The sequence below is a fragment of the Rhagoletis pomonella genome, unplaced genomic scaffold (genome assembly GCF_013731165.1).
Source record: "Rhagoletis pomonella isolate Grant_MI unplaced genomic scaffold, Rhpom_1.0 Rhpom_scaffold_01101, whole genome shotgun sequence".
NCBI lineage: Eukaryota > Metazoa > Arthropoda > Insecta > Diptera > Tephritidae > Rhagoletis > Rhagoletis pomonella.
In genome coordinates this window covers 1-19,942 of record NW_023459655.1, presented here as the reverse complement: position 1 = coordinate 19,942, position 19,942 = coordinate 1, and the positions used below count along the sequence as shown (strand labels likewise).

The window sequence follows — 19,942 nt, the reverse complement described above, 5'->3', positions numbered from 1 at the left end:
AAAAAAGTATTTGACGAACCAATCCAAAAGTGCAAAAACGGTTCGAACCGCTGAACCGAACCGACCAAATTTTTCATCCGGTTCACGTCCCTGGCATAAACTTCAAACTGTAATTTCCTATGTACTTTGTATGTATTCCATTAGCCAGAAATTAGCAGAACTTTTAAAAACTTAGCGATCTTGTGAGTTTACATTTCGCTTCACATTTTCTTAAGTTACATTTTTATTGCACTGATACAATTAGCTGTGCGAAGTTATGCGAAATATGCATAATTAGACCTTTACTTTTCCAACGTATATTGGAAATACATCCGAGATGGCTTGGAAAAAAAGAGAGAACATGAAATCCAGTTCATCCTCAAAGAGCATTATATGACCATCTCTCTCATTAAAATTTTAATTCGATAATGGGCTGGATTTCGAATTCACAACGAAGGGAAAATGCATTGGATACCGAAGGTTCAGTTTTGCTGGAGAATGGCCTAGCCCAGTTCTCGAATCGAATACTATCCATTTTCCCATTCGTTATCGAGGAAGACTCGAAAAAAAAAAATTTGTTTTACAATTATTTTCGAAATGAAAGTTTAAGTTATTAAGGTATTGATTTGGAGTTTAAAATAATTTATTTTATTTTATTTATTTCCCCTTTTTTCACTAAAATCTTCCAAAGTATATACATAAATGCCTTCTTTTATAAAAACTTAAAATATTATTTTAAAACAAATTTATTAATTTACATAGTTCCTACCTACAGACGACGATTTTATGCTTTAGCACTAAGTATTTGTATATGCACAGTTATGTATGTCCAAGTGTGTTCTTTAAACATACATCCATACATATCACTCGTACATACATACATTTAGTCAGCTAAGTATTACGAACCATATAACATTAATCCTTATCATCAAAATGTTCTTTCACTGTCAAACGTTCATCCTCGAACACATAATATTTAAAATCATTATCATTTTCGGGATAGAATTCGGATGCCAGCTCTTCAATATCAGATTGACAAACAGCTTCATTGAATGCACCCAATGTCTGCAATATTCTCACCATAGTCGAACGTTTCTCGCGTACTTCCTGCCGCTCTCTTTCGTACTTATGCAGATAGGAGAGTGGCATATCCACAGCTATATGCACACTTGCGATGGCCAATGGATCTGCTGTTTGTAATTCCACATTCAAGCTGGTATGCTTTGCCAAACCCAAAATCCACGCAACCACATAGAAGCAGGCTGCGTTCGCTGGGAATGCTCTTATTATGGTCGATGTGAATCCGCGGAAAAAGAAGCGTAAACCATCCTTTTGATAATTCTTTACCGCGCAGTTCCAGGCCCCCTTATACACTGGCGCTGAATGCATTCCGTCTGCCTGCAATAAAGTTTTGATCACATCTATGGGGTAGCACACGAGCCAGGAGGCAATTCCGGCCAAGCCGCCGGCAATAAGAGCATGCGCCACGTTTGGCTTTTCTCTCAACGACATTAACCACTCATAGCTGACGAAGTATGCGGAGAAACCTGTGAAGAAATTGTGGTGAAAATGTATTTTTTTATATTTGTGAATAGAAAATTTATGTACATACCTGGTACATCCCTCAGCGCTGTCATACCCAATCCACGAAATGCTCCCTTAAACCCGTCTGTAGCTATTATATGCCTTATACATTTGAATGGACTTTGAAATTGAGGTGCTTTCGGATTCAGATGTTGAAGTTGCATACGCGTCTTAGCTAATTCCATTGGCGAACAGGCGATACTTTGTGCAAAGCCAGAGACCGCACCGGCTAGTAAATGTGAATGTAATGTATTATGCTCCGGCATTTGACGTTGTACATTGCCATAAACACCGAAGACAATGGCATTTACAACACTAATGCCCATCAGTGGGCTGGACATGCCTCGATATAAACTGCCCACACCATCGGTTCGAATTAAAGTTGATATGCAGTGGAATGTACCCCGGTATACCGGATTTTTAACATCTTGCATTTGTAAGTGAACCTTAACTGTGTCGAATGGATGACCGACTAAAACGCCTGCACATCCTAAAAAAGTTGAAAGAAGAATATTATTTATTAGAGCTTTATTGAAGATAAATAATCCGTTAATTATTAAGATACTGTCAGCTTCCCTAATAAATACGAAGAAGACCTGTGTAGATGATTGCCTAAACTTAAGAAATCAACCGTAGATGAAATGAAAGTTAAGTCATTAAGAATCGTCTAGTCCCTAGTGGAGTCCATAGCTCCAAAGTCTTTGGTTGGTCATGCCCAGGACCCAGTTATTGCTGAGAGCATCGTTTCCTTACTTTCCTCTAGCTTGCCGCTACGGCACCGGGGGTTGTACGGCCGCATGTTCGGCAATGGCCAATGCCCGTTATCAGTGTTGCCAGGTCTTCAGCATGAGAAAACGTCCCTCTTGGTCTAAAAAATCGTAATTTCCTACCCAAAAACGTCTTTTTCAAATGAATGTACAAAAAAGTGTTCTTATTTAAACTTTTATTGTGTTAATTCCTAGAGCATCTAGATACATTTCTGCATCAAAAAGAAAATTTTGAAAAAAAAAATGTCGCTTACGTTATTTTGGCGGTTAGGGCTCGATATGTACGTAAGGCATATTAAAATATCATTTCGACAGAGCACATTTAAAACTCATTGTAAACTGGTTTGAGATCGTTAATATAAAAATCATTTTATACATACACTTGTGATCAGCTGATTAAGTCATCAACATTTTGATCGATTTTGGCTGTTTCTCTTTCGTTTATTTAATGTTTATTATTTTTCCATAAAAGCCAAGGTAATTAACAAACAAAATATAAATCCGCAAAAATTGTGCAAAAATTATAAACAATCTGCAAATTTTCAGCTAGATTTTTAACTTTCTATTCGGGTTTTTTAGCCCATTAAATTTCAGGGCAACAATGTGTAAGTTTAAAGGGGCTAAATAATCGCGTTGTTTTTTACTATTTTTTTTTTCTTGTAGAAATTTGGGTAGGGGATCGGTTGTCGAAAATGCTAAATTACATTCTGCTAAGAAGGAGCATAGCAATAGGTCCATTCAATATCAAAAAATTCTTACGAATTGTTACTAGTACTTGCAAGTTTTTACTGAAAATGCATTCAATTACCCAAACTATTTGCAAGAGGGAGCGAATTCGAGAGCGTAACAACCCGAGAGAGCTGCAAATTCTTGCAAGTAAAAATTTTACTAGCAGGAATTTGCAGAAGTCCAAAAGTAAGGTTACGTTTCAAACTCAAATGTAAACAAACTGTTTAAGAGGATGATTTGATGAAACATAATTAGTGAAATGAAAATATGGATAAAAAATTTAAAACTATTGTATATATTTTTACTTTTATGACTTATGAACTATTCCCAATTAAAAAGAAAATTGCGCGCCAAAACTTAACCGTCAGAAAGTGTCAAAATGGCTTAAGTTGCAAGTTTTTACTAGTTTTGCGTTCAATAACTTTTTCTGAAAATTTTCTCTTGCTCTCAATTTTACTGTCTATTTTTCTTTTACGTTCTCGCTGCATGTACTTACTGGAAAAGTTATTGAATGGACCTAATATTTCAGTCTTTTTTGCGTTCAGTACATTTTCAATAAAGTCTTAAAAAAGTCGCCTACTTTTTTCTGACGTTTTATGCTGCACAGCTTTTTGATGCTTTTGTGAGCGTGCCTGCTGCAATGGATCGGCTCTACCTGATTTGGCTTTTATGGTGCAATTCCATCATTACAGCAAGCCTCGTAACCTCAAGTGTTTACACAACCAGCATTTAAACAAAGGATCCTTAGTCCTCGGATCCAAAAAAAAACCTTTGGAGGAAGCAGCTGCAGCAAAACACAAAGATTGTAAAGATTTATTAAGAAAATAATTCAAAATCAGTTCTACTTAAAAGATTTAGTAACAAAGAAAAATTACTGAGAGGTTAAAAAACGTAATTTTTTACATAAAAAACATCCAAACGTCAACAGGGTACAAAAAACGTCCAAATGACGTTAAAAACGTCAACCTGGCAACGCTGCCCGTTATCGTGGCTGTTGTTAACCTAACAATATCTTTCCTCGTTATTATTTCTTGTCATAATGCGGCCAAATATCCGCGTTGATCCAACGCGTATCAGTCAACGTAAAAATTGCAAGTGCAGTTGCCTTTTGATTAGTTCGACTGGGCAGTTTTTTGTTTCTGCTTCATCAAGAGGTGCACCGGCCTTAACCAATTCGTCAGTTCACTCATTTCCGTATATGTTCCTACGGCCTGGAATCCAGATACAGAAAGATACAGCTCTTGACTCCACCGTCCAGCTTAATGTGCATTTGTGATCTCTGACTATTTTGAACATTGATACCGGTGAGTATAGATTTCAGTGGAATTCTCCTCGATTATCCTGCCTTTACTCCAATCACGTCTAGAAATAAACTTTAGCAGAAAGTTTTTCCTGAAATCCATCTAGGTAGTATAGACATAGTCTGATTGACATTGTATTGTTTTTCTAGTGCTGGTCAACTTCCTAACGCTCCGAACAGTGGGGCAAAAAAGATTGCTGTAGACAAATGAATTTTGAGAGCACAAATATGAACCAATTTCATGTAACTTTTTTTTTTAAATAAGCGATAATTAAATTTATCGTCGATTTATCCGTGGCGATTTTTTTTTAAAAGCTCTAGTTTTTTATTTATTTATGTTGAAAAATGAAAGAAACAAAATTTTTACGTTTGAATGCTTCCACTTTTTTGGAAAATATTTGAAATTACTTTAAAAAAAATATTCATAAATATTTTCCTATAGGATACATTTAATTACAAAATGTATTACTTTTCAAAGCCGTTTCTTTGGTTTTTTTCTGTTCGTAAATCTCGAGATCAGCTGTACCGATATCTTTGAAATTTTGGACATTGACTCCGGACTGTCCAAGGATGATAATAGATGAAAAGCAATTTCGATATATCAAGGGGGCGTGGCACCTCCCATACAAACTGAAGTTGTCACACAACATATCTCTTGAAGTATTCATCGTAGAGTGCTGCAACTTAGTACAGAGATATATAATATCAACGCCAAACTCATGGGAAAAAATTGGAGTTATTGAAAAAGGGGACGTGGCTCCTCCCGTACAAACTGAATTTCTCGCATGACATACACATTCCAATGTGAGAATTTTTTTTAAATAATTGCAGGCATTTGAAATTAATTTCAAGTATTTTCCAAAAAAGTGGAAGCATTCAAACGTAAAAATTTTGTTTCTTTCATTTTTCAACATAAATAAATAAAAAACTAGAGCTTTTCTAAAAAAAGCGGCACGGATAGATTGACGCGAAATTTAATTATCTCTTATTAAAAAAAAAAAAAAAGAAATTTGAACTCGGTTCATATTTGAGCTCTCGAAATCCATTTGTTCACAGCAACATTTTTTGCCCCACTGTGCACCGTAGGAATATCTTTTTGCATGTGTAATAAGCTGTGTAGTCTATCTCGATGCTTGCCTTCCAGCTCAGTTTGGTATATAAAACGACATCTAAGTATTTCTACTCGGAGGACAATGTTAAAGTCGTTAAAGGAAGAGAAGGAAGCTTGCCGCTACATATGAGTACGCGGGCAAATAATACCGATTAGATAACCATTGAGTAACCTAACGAATAAATAATAAAAGAGCCCTGGTAATTTAAGGTCCCCAATCAACCAGTTCGGAGTTTTCGACATCTTTTTCTAATCATAAAAGCTGAAATAGCGGCAAGCCCCACTGAAAGAAATTATGTATACTCCGCTCGCTTGGTTTCTTCTCGTTCACGGGCTCTGCTGTTGGAACGTTCTAAATACTTCTCTAGCTACAACTCAGGGGTCAATCAGAGCGTAGTGAGCCTTGCATTATGGGTCTATCGTAGTCTCGTTGTGAAGTCTATCTTTTTATTTGCTTTTTCAACTCACCACCAAGACAACCCGCAACAAAATCAAAAGCCATTCTCGCTATCTGTGTTCGGTTTACAGGAACTATATGTTGTACACCCTCGGAACGAGCCTGAAAAGAAGTAAATGTTGTATAAAGGATATTTTTTTAATACTATCGGAACAAATATGTATGAATATTATGGATGAACATCAGGGCGGGTCACTTCTACCAGAAACCATTTTAAATCTTGCGGCCTCTGGTGGAAGTTTTAAGAAAAATATAAGTGCAGAAATGGACTCCCCATACTACAAAATCGAAAAAGTCACCCAAACAAACTGACTGTGTATAATACTTTACTTTTAAAATCTGCACTAGACAAACAAAGTTTTCATTGCTTTAAGCAAGTCTCATTAGAAGAGAGGATAATACCAGTATATGAACAAATACAGGTGAAGGAAGTCTATTAAGAAAACGTGATCAGTATTAACTTCCCTCACGGCGATCAGAGGACAACGATATGAACCAAAATGGGCACTCATAGGAGTTGCTGGACTCCATGGTAGATAAAAAAATAAAATTATAAATAATAAATAAATAATTTTTCACCCTATAAATCACTTGGCCCTATAATAAATGTAAAAGGATATTCAGTAGAAATTCGAGACTTAAGTCAAAAGTGGGCATTTGAATTTATACAGCCATTATGAGACCAGCGCTGGACAAGAAATACTACACCAAAAAACTAAACAGCGTTCAGCGAGCAGCTTATACAGGTGCTAAAGGAGCAATTAAGTCACGTCCTACCGATGCGCTTAATGTGAATCTGCATCAACTGCCCTTAGAATTCTGTTGGAGGTCGAGGCAGTATAGGCATAATTATATTCTTGACAATGTCTCTAAATCTTATTGAAATGCTTCATTATTAACATAAGTAGATTGGTCAACAAGTCCAAGTGAATTTAAGAGACCGACGAACCTTGACAGCAGTTAATACATATCTGAAGTAGTAGACATATCGTATCAAGATGGCATAAATTGGCTTCGGGATCATTGCCAAGTATGAGTGAGTTCTTGTACACTAATAGAGAATCGTTGGAAATTGAGGAATTAGACAATCAACAAGCCAGTAGATATGTCTTCGTATTATATTATTGCATTGACCCCTCGGAAACAAAAGTTCAACTGAAACGGATGCAGTATAAGAAGACATTTGGCCAACTTGTTACGTATTTAAAACATACGTACATACATATCGCCGTTTAAAGTACAAAACCGCGTATAAACAAAATGCAAAACCGCGTATCTGAAGTTGCATAGGGGGTTTCTTTTTTATAAAGCAATCGCATTTCTGGCTAGTATACTTCAAGACGATTGGATAAGGGTTGAGCCAGGAGCTTGTGTGAGTTTTGTACTTTAAACGACGATATACATACATATATCTACGTCGCACTATGGGACTACAGCGGCCAAAAGTAGTTAAAACGGATTAGCGAATTCTGAATAAGTAATTACGCAGATGCATAGCAAAATATCCAGCTAACTCAAACCAAAAATAATTTTTGATAAAAATTTGCAATCATGACACGAGCTTAAAGTAGTAGCAATGCGAAAAAATAAATTTGTAAGAAACAATTTTGATTTTGTCGCAAGTAATTTGAATTACTTTTTTCTACTTGTACAGATATATAAAAAAAAACCAATCTGATTAATGAGCAGTTTTTGAATATATCTGGGGTCAAACATTGCTTAACATTTTTATAAATCTTTTGAAATGTATAAAACAGTTTACCTTGAAATTCTACATAATTTTGTGAGTGTAAAATTTTTTGAGTGCTTACTTTAAAAAGGGATATTTAAAAAGGACCTAGGAAGCGAGGTAAATTATGCTTTGGATAAGTAAACATTAAATATGCGTGTCATATCTCAAATAGTTCCTTTTATAGACCCACCTCCTGTAAAATTTATTGAATTTGTATTGTAGAGCTGAAAGGAAAGACTCTGATATGTACATAAAATGAATAATATGCGATATAAAGTGGAAATGAAAGAATGACTCGCCAATCTATTAATCACAAACAACATTCAGCCCCTCTGGACGAGATCCGTTTTCGATGGCAAGAGTCCTGCTTGCCTCAGCTCAGCTTTTTTTGTATAAAATGTAGTTAAAATTGAAAGTTTCAGTGTAAATACATATCGTGCACATAATTTAGTATGCAGGTATTGTAAATGTTTTCGTTTTGTCATTTTTAAAATGAAGAAATAGGAACTCCTTTAGAAATAAAATAAATGTGCCTGTTCATTTTCTCCAAAATTCATAAAATTTAATAATTGGAGGCAAAAAGGTTGTGTAGGAGGTGGGCACCGTAATAAAAAATTCTTTATTATCTGCCAAGTTGGAAAATTTTGGCTTAGACGACCAGGGCAAACCGCATTTCATCAGAAAGATTTTTTTTTTTAATTTGCGCCTGTTTTTCTAGAATTACTGGACGATAATGTAAACCGATTTTGACGATCTTTGAGATTCAAGCTTTTCTCGTTAAAACCAGCATATGCCCTGAATTTTATCAAAATCGGATAACATTTACTATTTCCGCCCACAAGAGCTGTGGGCGTGGTAGTGCGTTGAATTTTATTATTTTCCACATTTCTTCATTCCTAAGTGCCGAACAACGCATATACGAAATTTCAGCGAATTTCTAGTACGGTTTCTACTTTCGGCGGCAGCTTATATGGGGACGTCCCACTGTGCGTCGCGGCGTACAACGGAACATGAGCGAAAAAAATTATATTTGTGATGGTTTTACAAGATTTGCAAAACATTCGTATCATTTGATGCGAATGCGAATGTGTAAAATGATGCTAATCATTCCCATAACGAATGCGAAGGTAAATATTCGCAACATCCCTGGTATGTACATATATACGTATATATAAAAAAATTAAAACAAATATGTCTGTATGCATATGTCTGTTTTTTTTTTAATATATACGGGCTATGTAAGTAGACAAATTTTTGCGTAAAATGGTCTTGCTAGGTGGCGCCAAGGTCGAGATATTTTGAAAACCCGTATTTATGGTCCGATTTTTTTCGAATTTGGCGTATGCAGTTGAAACATAATAAATCGTAAATTTCCTAAAAATTTACTCTGAATTGGCGCTGAAGTTATTCGCCCTAAAATGCATGTTTTATTTGCGTTAAAAATTCATTTAAAAGAAATATTAACAAAAATATAACGATGGAAATTTATGTCATGTGACGCCACGTCACGTAACGTTTCACACTTGGGGTTGTAAAAGCAACATGTAAACCAGTTGCATTAATTCAAAAAAAACTCTAAAAAAAACTAGAATTACTCCAAACCAGAGATAGGCACGGGCCGAATCAATATTTTACATCAAATTTTATTATTATTATTATATTTTTATAATATATTTTCTGGGAAGTAGAAAAAGTGGAAGGTATTTTATGTACAGATATGTATGTAAACAAAACTACTAAGTATCATATATTTTCTATCGGTTTCCATATATTTCTTTTTTTGCTTTTCTCTTATCAAAAGATTTTTAAATATGTACTATTTTGCTTTGCATAAAAACAAAAGCTCATCTAAATTTTTAGTAATAGTAACGGGCCTTTTCGTGCCTTTTCGTGCTTTTATGAAATTTTACTGAAAGCCCAGGACCGCACGAGTTCGTGCTGAGAGCAAATATTCCGGCCCGTGCCCATCTCTACTCCAAACCATATTAAAACAAGTTTTATGGAAAGCCCACAATTCACAGAGTTTTGCGATTTTGTAAGAAAAGCAAAAATCAGCTTTTTTGTCTTGTAACGACACTCTCTTTAATTGTTTATATTTAAGGACCATGCGGTTCGATTGTTTACGTTTTTCAGCTAAATATAGAGCTAATTATGCGCTATAAAAGGGTACGTAAAACGTAAAAGAAAACAAATGTGTTTCATTGTTTGTATCTCATTGAAGCGTACGACTGGCAAGTATGAGACGTATGGAAATACCCATATGTCATGTTATTTAATATGCCACTATATTAAACTCAAAAAAAGGTGTCGTCAGGGCGGGCTCCGTGAATTATGGGCGCGGGTATTAAGACCACGATCCAAAAATGAAATTGGGCCGAACGGGCATAATTCATTTTGATTAGGGAAATTACGCCGCGATGAAAAAATGAAACTAGGCCACGGGGGCATAAGCAAAAAAACCCAAAAAAAAAATTTTATAAATAAACTTTTCCAAAAGAAATGCACAATTAATGCTAATGAAATTTATATTATTTAGAAAGTACAAGTTATTACCTTTAATTTGATATACATATAGAGAACACCTTTCTGCGTAGGCGGCCATCGGCCGCGCTCAGTGATTATAACCCTCACTAAGTAGAATTCTCCTTTCTGTGTTGCCGAAGAATAACACCTTTCTTTATTTTGTGGTTTGATTTGTCGACCAAATGGAAAATAAAATTTATTTGTGATTTTATGCGGATAATTCAATTGTGCCAATCAAAAACGATCAAAAAATAAAATTAGGCCGCGCGGGCATAATTCATTTGGCAGGTGACATTAGGCCGCGATGAAAAAAAGAAATTAGGCCGCGCGGAAATAATTCATTTTGGCAAGTGAAGTTAGGCCGCAATCAAAAAATGAAAATAGGCAGCCAAACAAATAAGAAGGCGGCCTTAATTCCCGCGGTCAAAATTCCATCCCCCTTCAGGATGGTGCTATTAAGCCATTAACATGAAACTCTCGAGTATATATTTTTCCTCATTAATCATCTAATCTAAATGATAGATTTCGTTGTTACTTTGAAATATTTTTCGTTGTTGCATTGAAACCAAAAAGAACCAAAAATACTATACAGGTCTCAATTTGATATTATTGAGGGTTAAGGGGTTTTTCAATATACTTTTTTTACTATTTATAATTACATATCGAGGGCTTATATTCAATTATACCCTCTAACTGCACTTTTCACAAAAATGAGATTCTGATATAAAAATCCACCTAAGATTTAAATGTCATCGGTGATATTAATGCTAACCTTGTATAACGCTTGACATATAAATAATTGGTGCTATATCACGACACCAAGATCGTTGACGAAAAAAAAGCCGCAGTCGAATGAATTAAATATTAAACGGTCAAAAATGTCAGTTTCTTTAAATTAAATAATTACATATGTGACCTGGTCTACGAAAAGGGAGCTTACGTGCGAAAAAAGTTGTCTGTGAAAAAGCTGTTAAAAGTGAAAATCATCTCATCTTCCATCCGAATCAACCAAAAAGTGAAAATTGATTTTTTGACACCTAAGCTCCCTTTCCGTAGACCAGGTCACATATGTAATTATTTAATTTAAAGAAACTGACATTTTTGACCGTTTAATATTTAATTCATTCGACTGCGGCTTTTTTTTCGTCAACGATCTTGGTGTCGTGATATAGCACCAATTATTTATATGCCCAGGATCTAATCCATTTGAGCTGCAATTACCTGAAAACTTCTTCTATATACTAATAAATATAAATACTAGCGTTTTTAAGGCTTTTTCGAGGTTAGGTTTGCATGGGAGCTATGCGTTAAAATCAACCGATTACGCAAATTTTTCGTATTTTTCTTGATTTATATCTAGAAAGGCTATATATGAACAACTGAAGCCGTATGCCAATTGTGCAATACCATAAACATGCGACTGCATCGTGACTGGCATTGTAAAATGTCTAGTTCACTCACACGTGTCTCTCTGCATATGTAAGCCTATAACTGTAAATAACTTAGTGCTTGATTGACATATGCAGATAATAACGATCTTTGCCCAAAGCAACCTCTGCTAGTACTATTCGGCAGACTAATTTTCTAAAATCTTGTATGTGTAGAGCTTATAGCCATTTTTATGAAAATTTCTTTTGGTAAAACAACAACAATTCATAAAGGTAGAAGTAATTTTTTGTTTGTCATCAGACTTCCTTTGGATGGGCCGCAGTAGACAATTGAAATAAGGCCCGATTAGTGGTAACATACCATAACCATAACCGTATATACATATACGTAACGTAACGTTTTACGTTTGCAAGTTTGCGACCCTCCCAATCCCTTGCCTCACGATCAAATCGTCAGATTATTGAAATCGACACTTCAGCATTTATTTAATTAACCCACCATTCCTTAGGCCCAAGTAGAGATAATTGATTAACTTCTACTATTCATTTTCAGATCATACATTTAATCTGCACTTAAATGGCCAATATTGGCAATTTAAATATGAGATATGCAACCCTGTGTTTGTACCAAACAACCAAGATTGATTGGTAGGTTGTTTAATCAATCCCACCAAAAAACAATCAGCTGTTCAGCACAAAATGTAAACAAACAAGCAAATGCAACAGCAATTTCAAGGAACATGCAGTAGTGCTGCCAATTGTTGGGCATATTTAAACAAAGTTGATCCGAAACCCAACGAAAGTAAAATGGCATTTAAACAACAATCCACAATTAAACTTAAGTGCCATTTAAATATTCATTTGAAATTGGCCCTTAATCTGACGCGCTCTAGTAAATCCGACTAAAATTTTTTTTTTGCTATTCAGAGCAGCTTTCCTATGCGCTCTACACAGATGGGCGTTTTCGAACTGGCTGCCGAGATAGGTCGATCTTCTACTCAGCCATCGATATGTAAAGTGGCGGCTGCTGTGGAGCATTTTTTCTAATAGCGGTTGCCCCTCTGTTGGTAATAGTAAACCTCCGAGTGTATTCTCTGATGGAAACAGCTTCTCATAAAAATACAATTGCCGCTCGGAGTCGGCGTAAAACTGTCCTTTGTCGTGGTTCTGCAAAACCTCGAAACTGAAATTTGTGCCAAAAAAGATATTTTGTCACCGGAAGGAAGCTTCGGGCATCAAGCCCTCAGGCAATTAAGTTTAAGAGAGAGAACCCTTTTTAATTAGGAAAAGTTTTACACTCTCCTATAAAATTTAGGCAAGCTCACTTACGAGGTTTTGCATTTTCTTGATGCGCGGTTTTGTACTTTAAACGACGATTTGTAGAAGTATTGCTTACATATTTTGGTGCCTTTTCAAGTAAAAAAAATCCATTGAGAAACGGAAGAAAAGGGCATCGCTATGATTTAAACTTATGCCAAACGTTTCGTAAACAAGCAATTCTGAACAAAAAACTGTTTTTCCAGAAAGATGTTTAAATGGAAGCATTACAAATATGGAAAAATAGCAATCCACAAGGCTTTATTGAAGTAGGTCCCTTTTAAAGCACATTTAACAAAAAAAAAAAGCTTTTAGTTTCGAAGCAAGCAAAAAATAATTCTATTTTATTTGTTTACATTCAACAAATTTTATTGAGCTTGAGACCGTTTTTTGATGAAAATTATTGTGGAAAAGCAACAATAAATTGAAAAAATGGTAGAAGTGATAGCTATTTCGGAAATCACCACATTTCCTCATCAGACTTCTTTCAGTAGGATTCGAACCGACGATCCCACTGGCTCAGCCAGTTGCCTACGCACTATGCTAAGTTCGCCTTGTTAATTCTTGTTGCTTATTTCCACTATTTCACTTGTTAAGCCAACTAAAATCAAGCGCAGCTCTTCCGCTGCAATTCACTAGATCATGTGGTTGTTGGTTTTGTTGGTTTTTGTTAATATTTCTGTTAAAATTTTCCATAAGGCCTTAAAATAACAAAAAAATTGTGGTTTACAAAAAAATACTTGCCAAATATATAAGTCAAAATTGTTAAACATATATCGCTTTCATTCATTTCTTCATAGAGTTGGTGCTTCTTTTATAGGATAATTCATACGGCTTATGAACAGATTAATACCATGTAAATGCACCATTACAATAACTTTTAAGCGAAAAATGAGAATATTATAAATTTTTTGGAAAAAGGGCGTAGCCAAGCCCACTTACATGTGTATATCTTGAGAACCGCTCCACCAATTTATATCAAACTTGGCACAGTTGGTCCTGACAAAGTATACCAAACGGCTGGAAATTTTATAAATCGGACACTAACCAAACCCACATCCCATATAACGGTAATTTATAGAAATTCGAAAGCTTCGATAAATCAGTAAATACTGAAGCTAATGTATTCAAAGTTGATGTTTGCAATAATTCTTTAGCAAAAATACGCTTATAATAAAATTTTGGAAAATGGGCGGGACCCAGCCCACTTATGACCATATATGAGTATCCGTTCGATCAATTTGTACCAAACTCGGTATGATTATTGTGCTTGCCACATAAAAGCAAAACGTTGAAAATGATTGAAATCTGAAAAAAATTAGCCCACTTTTCTATAACGGTAAATTTCAGAAATGCTTGAAACTTCGATATTTCGAAATTTAAGAACGCTAATTTTACTCAAAATTTATACTAACAACAATCCCTTGAAAAGATATATGTAGATTAAAAAGTTTAAATTTTTGGAGAAAAATGTTTGATTTTTTTAAATTTCATTTAAAGAGTTCTTTTTATAAAATAATAATAATAGATTGGCGCTTACACATTAGTGTGTGGCCGAGCTTCTCCTCCGACTTGTGGCGTGCGTCTTAATGTTGTCACACAAAGCGGAGGGATCTACAATTTTACGCCGACTCCGAACGGCCATTGTATTTTTATGAGAAGCTGTTGTTCATGGCAGAAATGCACTCGGAGGTTTGCTATTGCCTGCCGTGGGACGACCGCTGTTAAGAAAAAAACCTTTTTTCTATATTTTTTTGCGATGTTGCTTTGACCAGGACTTGGACCCAGGCGTTGCGGAGTGGAAGCGCGCACTGCTTACTACTACACCACAGCGGCCAATTTTACATACATATGACAGGCCTTGCGGCGGCGGTGTGGTCAACTTCAAAAAGAAACGCCGGCGCTACTGCCCATGAGGTAGATTCCAAAGAGCCATTAGGCTACTAATCTTATCATGTCATCTCGTCAGCGTTAGGCATTCACCATGCCAATTCAGATTATAATTCTATTTAATTTATTCATTGAACTAGTTTTAAGTTTAAATTACGATGGACGAACAGAAGAAGGTCTGAGGTATATATATACATATACACCCTGCAGGAAATGTATCTAACTATAAGCTAACTTTAAGTTGATTAGGAAGGAGCTAAAATTCACTTATTATCTGTATATTTTCTTTGACGAAAGCTAACTATATTTCCATGGCGATGGCCGCGAAATAGTCAAGGGTAGTTTACATCTGCATTAGATGTAACTAACTTGTAACTAACTACTTTTGGACATAAAATATCAATAGGAAAAACAAAAAATTTTTTTTTTATTTTTTATTTTTATTTACTTTATTAAATTTCATATTTGTTTTCATATTCTGCTGTAGGTGGTCCCAAATGAAAATAATAAATTTCGATCTTCCTTTTACTTGTCCTCAACGCGTTTGTCAAAACGCGTTTAAAGAAAACAATATCCTTCATTACTCATGCATTACTTGTCAACTAGTTTCAAGCTAGCTTTTTGTAGTTAACTACAAGTTATATATTTTTATAGAAATCCCGCAAAAAAGCTAACTACAACTGGGTTATTTTTTATTAATTGATAATTTTTTTCTGCAGGACATATCCGTATGTACTATTTAAATTTAAAGAAATAAAAAATTTTAAAAGTTAAGTTATTGGCATAATTTATGTCGCTATCAATAAATTTTTGCAATATTCTTATAAACCGTTATGTTAAATTACGGAGTTCTTACGATTTTATGCGGATTACATATTGAAAAAAAGGTTGGTCTACTTTTTTCCAAAAGTTTAACCCATAAACTCGAACCAGAACGGGTCTTTTTGACCCACTGTTTAAAAAAATGGCTTATAGATGGTTAGGGTTGCCAGACGTACTGCTTTTAGGAGTAAACGTACTCCTTTTTATTGCAATGTACTCCCTTATACTCCCAAAAAAAATATCTGGAAATGTGCTCCTTTATTAGCTTTGTACTTCTTTTGTACTCCTTTTTCCAGCTATTAATATTTTATCATATACAGGGTGTAAAATAATATCTGTTGCACAGTTTTTTTTTGCGAAAAAGTAGTTTATTGTTAATGTTCCACAGATTTTACTTCAATTTTATTAATTTGTTTTTAAATTTTACCCCCCATTTGGGTTTACCGGCGGTAAACACTTTGGGAGAAAAGCGCAAGTCTTCGTCGGTTACTTTATTACATATCTTCTGTAACCATAGGCTAATTTCCCCCATTTGGGTCCTTTATACCCCGTCTTTTGTCCAACATAAGGCCTCATACTCAGCAATCGAAAAGGCTAGAAACTGGTGACTAGGAGGGCATTCATTCGACCAACCCTATACAGGTTTTTTTTTCTTTTTTTTATACAAAATCTAAGAAAAAATACACCTGAAAAAGAGGTTCGTGCCGCATGTATATGCTGGCAAATACAAATCAGGATTAAAATTTTAAAACCAATTAAAAAAATCTATAAAGAACTGTACTTTGCCATTCATATTGTGGCAAACACTACTTAGTAAGCAAAGTTAAGTGTGATAGTGAAAAGGTGTAAGCATAGCCTTAGGGGCAGGACGCTCGGGTATAAAAATCAGAAAAATATTAAATTAATTATAAGGCTTAAATTAAAAAAAATGGTCATACATTCAGGAAGAGGGAATTCTTTTGTAGTTTTTAGTTTTTTAGTTGGGGAATCTTTCCTATAAGGGCGGTCATTGAGAACCGAATTCTACGCAAAAATACTGTGGTCGCAAGTGAAAATTGTGGCTTTTGGCAATTTTTCTAAGGGGTCCCGTAGGGGCCCTAGGTGGTCGGGAGTAACATTTTTGTCAATGGCGGTTCATGCCCTCTCCAAAAAGGTCGGAAAAGGTGCCACGTCCACTCTCCCTTCGATCACCATCTCATAAATGTACTCCTTTCTCCGTTTCAAAATCTGGCAACCCATAGATGGTTAAAATGTCCACCAAAATATTAAGCACCAAATTTTTCTAAGGAAACCCGAATGTAATGAAAAATAATACTAATTTTTACCAAAAAGGGGAACTTAAACCCTTTGTAGAAAACGTTGCGATGCGAGGGAGCAAAACCACCTTCCTGGGGTTTGACCAACATTAAGGAATGCTAACGTAATTTTCACACAGCCACCTACTACTTGTATACGTATGTGGGACCCCAGAATAAAATAACTTACGAATGTAAAAATGAGCAAAAAAAAGTGTTTGCTCTTTATTTAAAGTCTGTTTCAAATATACAAAAAAAAAAAAATACTCAGGAAAATCAACTTGTCTTTGTTTTATCTCTAATAATTGAGGAGTTGGATGGAATGAGCTAGATGAACCGAAGCTGCTTCGGTTAAAACGGCTTTATGAGATATTGGCGTTAAAGTTTTTGATGTGTTGTAACTTTATTGTTGTTGTAGTATTGGAAAGAGTTGTCTACTGCAGAAAAAATCGTTAGATTACCAGTATTCGACCCTAATTTAACTGCAATAAACGCTTTCGATCGAAAAATATGTTACTATGTTTTTTCTGAGTTACGCTCTTTGTGGCCCAAATTATGCAAAAAAAAACTCCTTTAAAAAGTAATTTTCATTTCGTAAAATTGTGTTTTTAAACGAGTAGTATTTAGTTCCTTCAAACGATGTATTTCAATGTCATCATGAAAATTTTGTACAAAATTGCTTAGGCGCCGAACGCCGCCGCCGCCGCGCCGATATTTTCGTAACTCGGCGGCGGCGCGTGAGGAATGACAAAAATCGGCGGCGGCGGCGGCGTGGCTCGGCGGCGTATACCTCTAATATATATGTATCTATATATAATTTTTTGGTAAAATTTCCTGAAGATAACTTAAAAATATTGTTTTACCTTTATATCTACACAACGATCTCAGTATTTAGTAAGCAGCTACAAGGATTTTTATTTTTGTTTGTTTTTGTTTTATTAATTTGCAAAAAGAAGTAATAGATTTTTTTTTTAGAAATTTAGAGCTTGTTATTATTTATTTATTTATTTATTAATATTTTTTATTTGCACAATTTCCACTTTATCACAGTAGAAGCAATCTTGACCGTTTCCATGTGCGCACAAACAATTAATTTCATAGTAGGTGAACAAAATTTAAACCTTTCTACGTAAAAGCCGGATTCTGAATAATGTTTACTGACTTTTGAAATCAATGCACAAACTACGCTGTCGAATTATCACTGGATTATATTCCGCATTAAACTGATAACACAAACTTTCTGAACGCTATTTGGTATGAAAATTGTTTTGGAGAAAACTAAGATTAGTTTAATTTTTCTTCAAGATCACAACAACAAAGAGTGAGAACGCTAAACTTTAAATGCGTTTTAAGGCTCCGAGCTCAAACAAAATATTTGCCATCTTACTATTGTGTTTTTAAACAATTGAGTAAGAAGTAAAAATCAAAAATGTATAAGCGCTTGTTAGCAATATTCCAACCCGACTTAAAGTCACTGGCTAATCGCTAGCTCTGCAGAACCACAGACCTAATTGAAGCTGCGCACCCAATTCAATTACATAGATTCAGAAAACTTACTCTCACTTTGACGCTTAACTGATAAGCAGTGAAGAGCACAAATACTCGTGTTGTAAGCAAAAATAAAAATGATAATTAGAAATCAGAAATCACAAGAAATAATCCGCGAAAAATAGAAATTAACGTACAGTTATGATACATATTATATTATAGCAACAATCATAATTTATTTACATGTTTGGTTCGAATTTTGAGGTTATCAGTGGGTAAGAGCATCTAATACATATGTACTCGTATAATACGCCTGCGTGCGTAATCAGAAATTTCTAAAAATGTCTATCAACAATTTGGAGTTATGTGTTTTTTTTTTACTTTCTGTGGTAAGGAATTGATAAGATATTATGTATGAAAAGCATACATCTGAAAGCTCTTTATTTTACACCTATTTCTTAGTACATATATCATAATTTGTATCTTTTCTTTCGCCTTTTCTTTTCTATGCATTTCATGAAGACCTCCGAAATGCTCCATAATTTTTTTACAGTGTATTTATTTCCTTATACATACGCACGACCTATGGATGCCATCTCAGCTGTCAGTTAGTATCTCATCGATCGTTGTTTTTCCAAAAACTGATAGTGGAAAATTACAACGCATGATTGTAGGTGTCAGTGTGAAAGTAAGTGTTTGCTGGTGCGCTTCACGCGCAATTGAAAGCCGTAATGATTTAAAAGCTGGAAGGAAAAACGGTTAACTCAAACTTGCTGCCACAACGTAATGGACCTTGAACGAAAAACTTTAGAAAAAAACTTCCTCGAGCATACACTGAGGGAAAAAAATATTAAAATCAAACAGAAACGTAATTGATCTTACTACAAACGTCAACGAAAGTACTGTAAATTGGTAAATATTCAATTCAATTACGCGAATATCAAAATGACCGCGTTCGTTCTGAAAAAGGCATCCGTGAAGTGAATAATCAAGACAAAAACTAAAGAAAAATATTTAATTTGCATGTTGCCTGCAGTGGAATTCGAACCCGATCGTCTCCGGACATCAACAACTTGTGGCAAGCATCTTTGCGCACTCAGCTACACCCAGGCATATAAATTTTCTTTTAAATGTTGAATATCCACCAACACCACTGCACGGCCCTGTAGGGAAACCCCGAACTGGTGAACCAAATTTGTTGTTCCGTACTAGATCTTTATCGACAAAAACGAACCAGTCCGATAATAACTAGATCGCCACCAGTTCAAAAGCAGTGATATGTGGTACTTTTAAAAAACAATTTTAGAAATCTATATCTAAAATGACGAATTTAGAACTGGTTCAAAACTATAGAAAAAGGGATGCAGAACGAACTAGATCTCATCTGGCGAATTTTGAACTACATAGTTCGAAACTACTGAAAAAGGTATGCAGCGGGGGGCTTGTTTACTTTAAATAGATTTTTGCTTGGCGGGTTTTTCGTTCAAATACGTTTTCAGTCTGCACGTCGCACATGCTTTTTCATAGTTTGGTAATACAAAACTAAAATTTGTGTTAACA

At 35.0% G+C, this 19,942-nt stretch overlaps 1 protein-coding gene across 2 annotated transcripts; it reads right to left on the bottom strand.

Annotated features, from left to right (window-relative positions):
* Nucleotides 1–638: 638 nt before the first annotated feature.
* LOC118751944 (mitochondrial basic amino acids transporter-like) lies at nt 639–18,364 on the bottom strand. 2 transcript variants are annotated; one of them, XM_036486768.1, is made up of 4 exons: nt 17,758–18,364; nt 5,939–6,029; nt 1,592–2,053; nt 640–1,526 (listed from the first exon to the last, which is right to left on the bottom strand). In XM_036486768.1, exons 2-4 carry the CDS (start codon nt 5,970–5,972, stop codon nt 895–897), a joined length of 1,128 nt encoding a protein of 375 aa, XP_036342661.1. In that variant the 5' UTR covers nt 5,973–6,029; nt 17,758–18,364; the 3' UTR covers nt 640–894. The 2 variants fall into 2 exon arrangements, with proteins under 2 accessions (XP_036342662.1, XP_036342661.1); XM_036486769.1 differs by lacking the exon at nt 5,939–6,029 and having other exon boundaries at nt 639–1,526.
* Nucleotides 18,365–19,942: the final 1,578 nt, after the last annotated feature.

Bases quoted from the DNA above. Each gene is read 5' to 3' on its own strand.
- LOC118751944 (XM_036486768.1), bottom strand. From the start codon at position 5,972: ATGGCTTTTGATTTTGTTGCGGGTTGTCTTGGTG. The intron at 2,054-5,938 runs GTGAGTTGAAAA...CAACTTTTTTAG, and splicing joins TGTTGCGGGTTGTCTTGGTG to GATGTGCAGGCGTTTTAGTC. The intron at 1,527-1,591 runs GTATGTACATAA...ATTTCTTCACAG, and splicing joins AGCGCTGAGGGATGTACCAG to GTTTCTCCGCATACTTCGTC.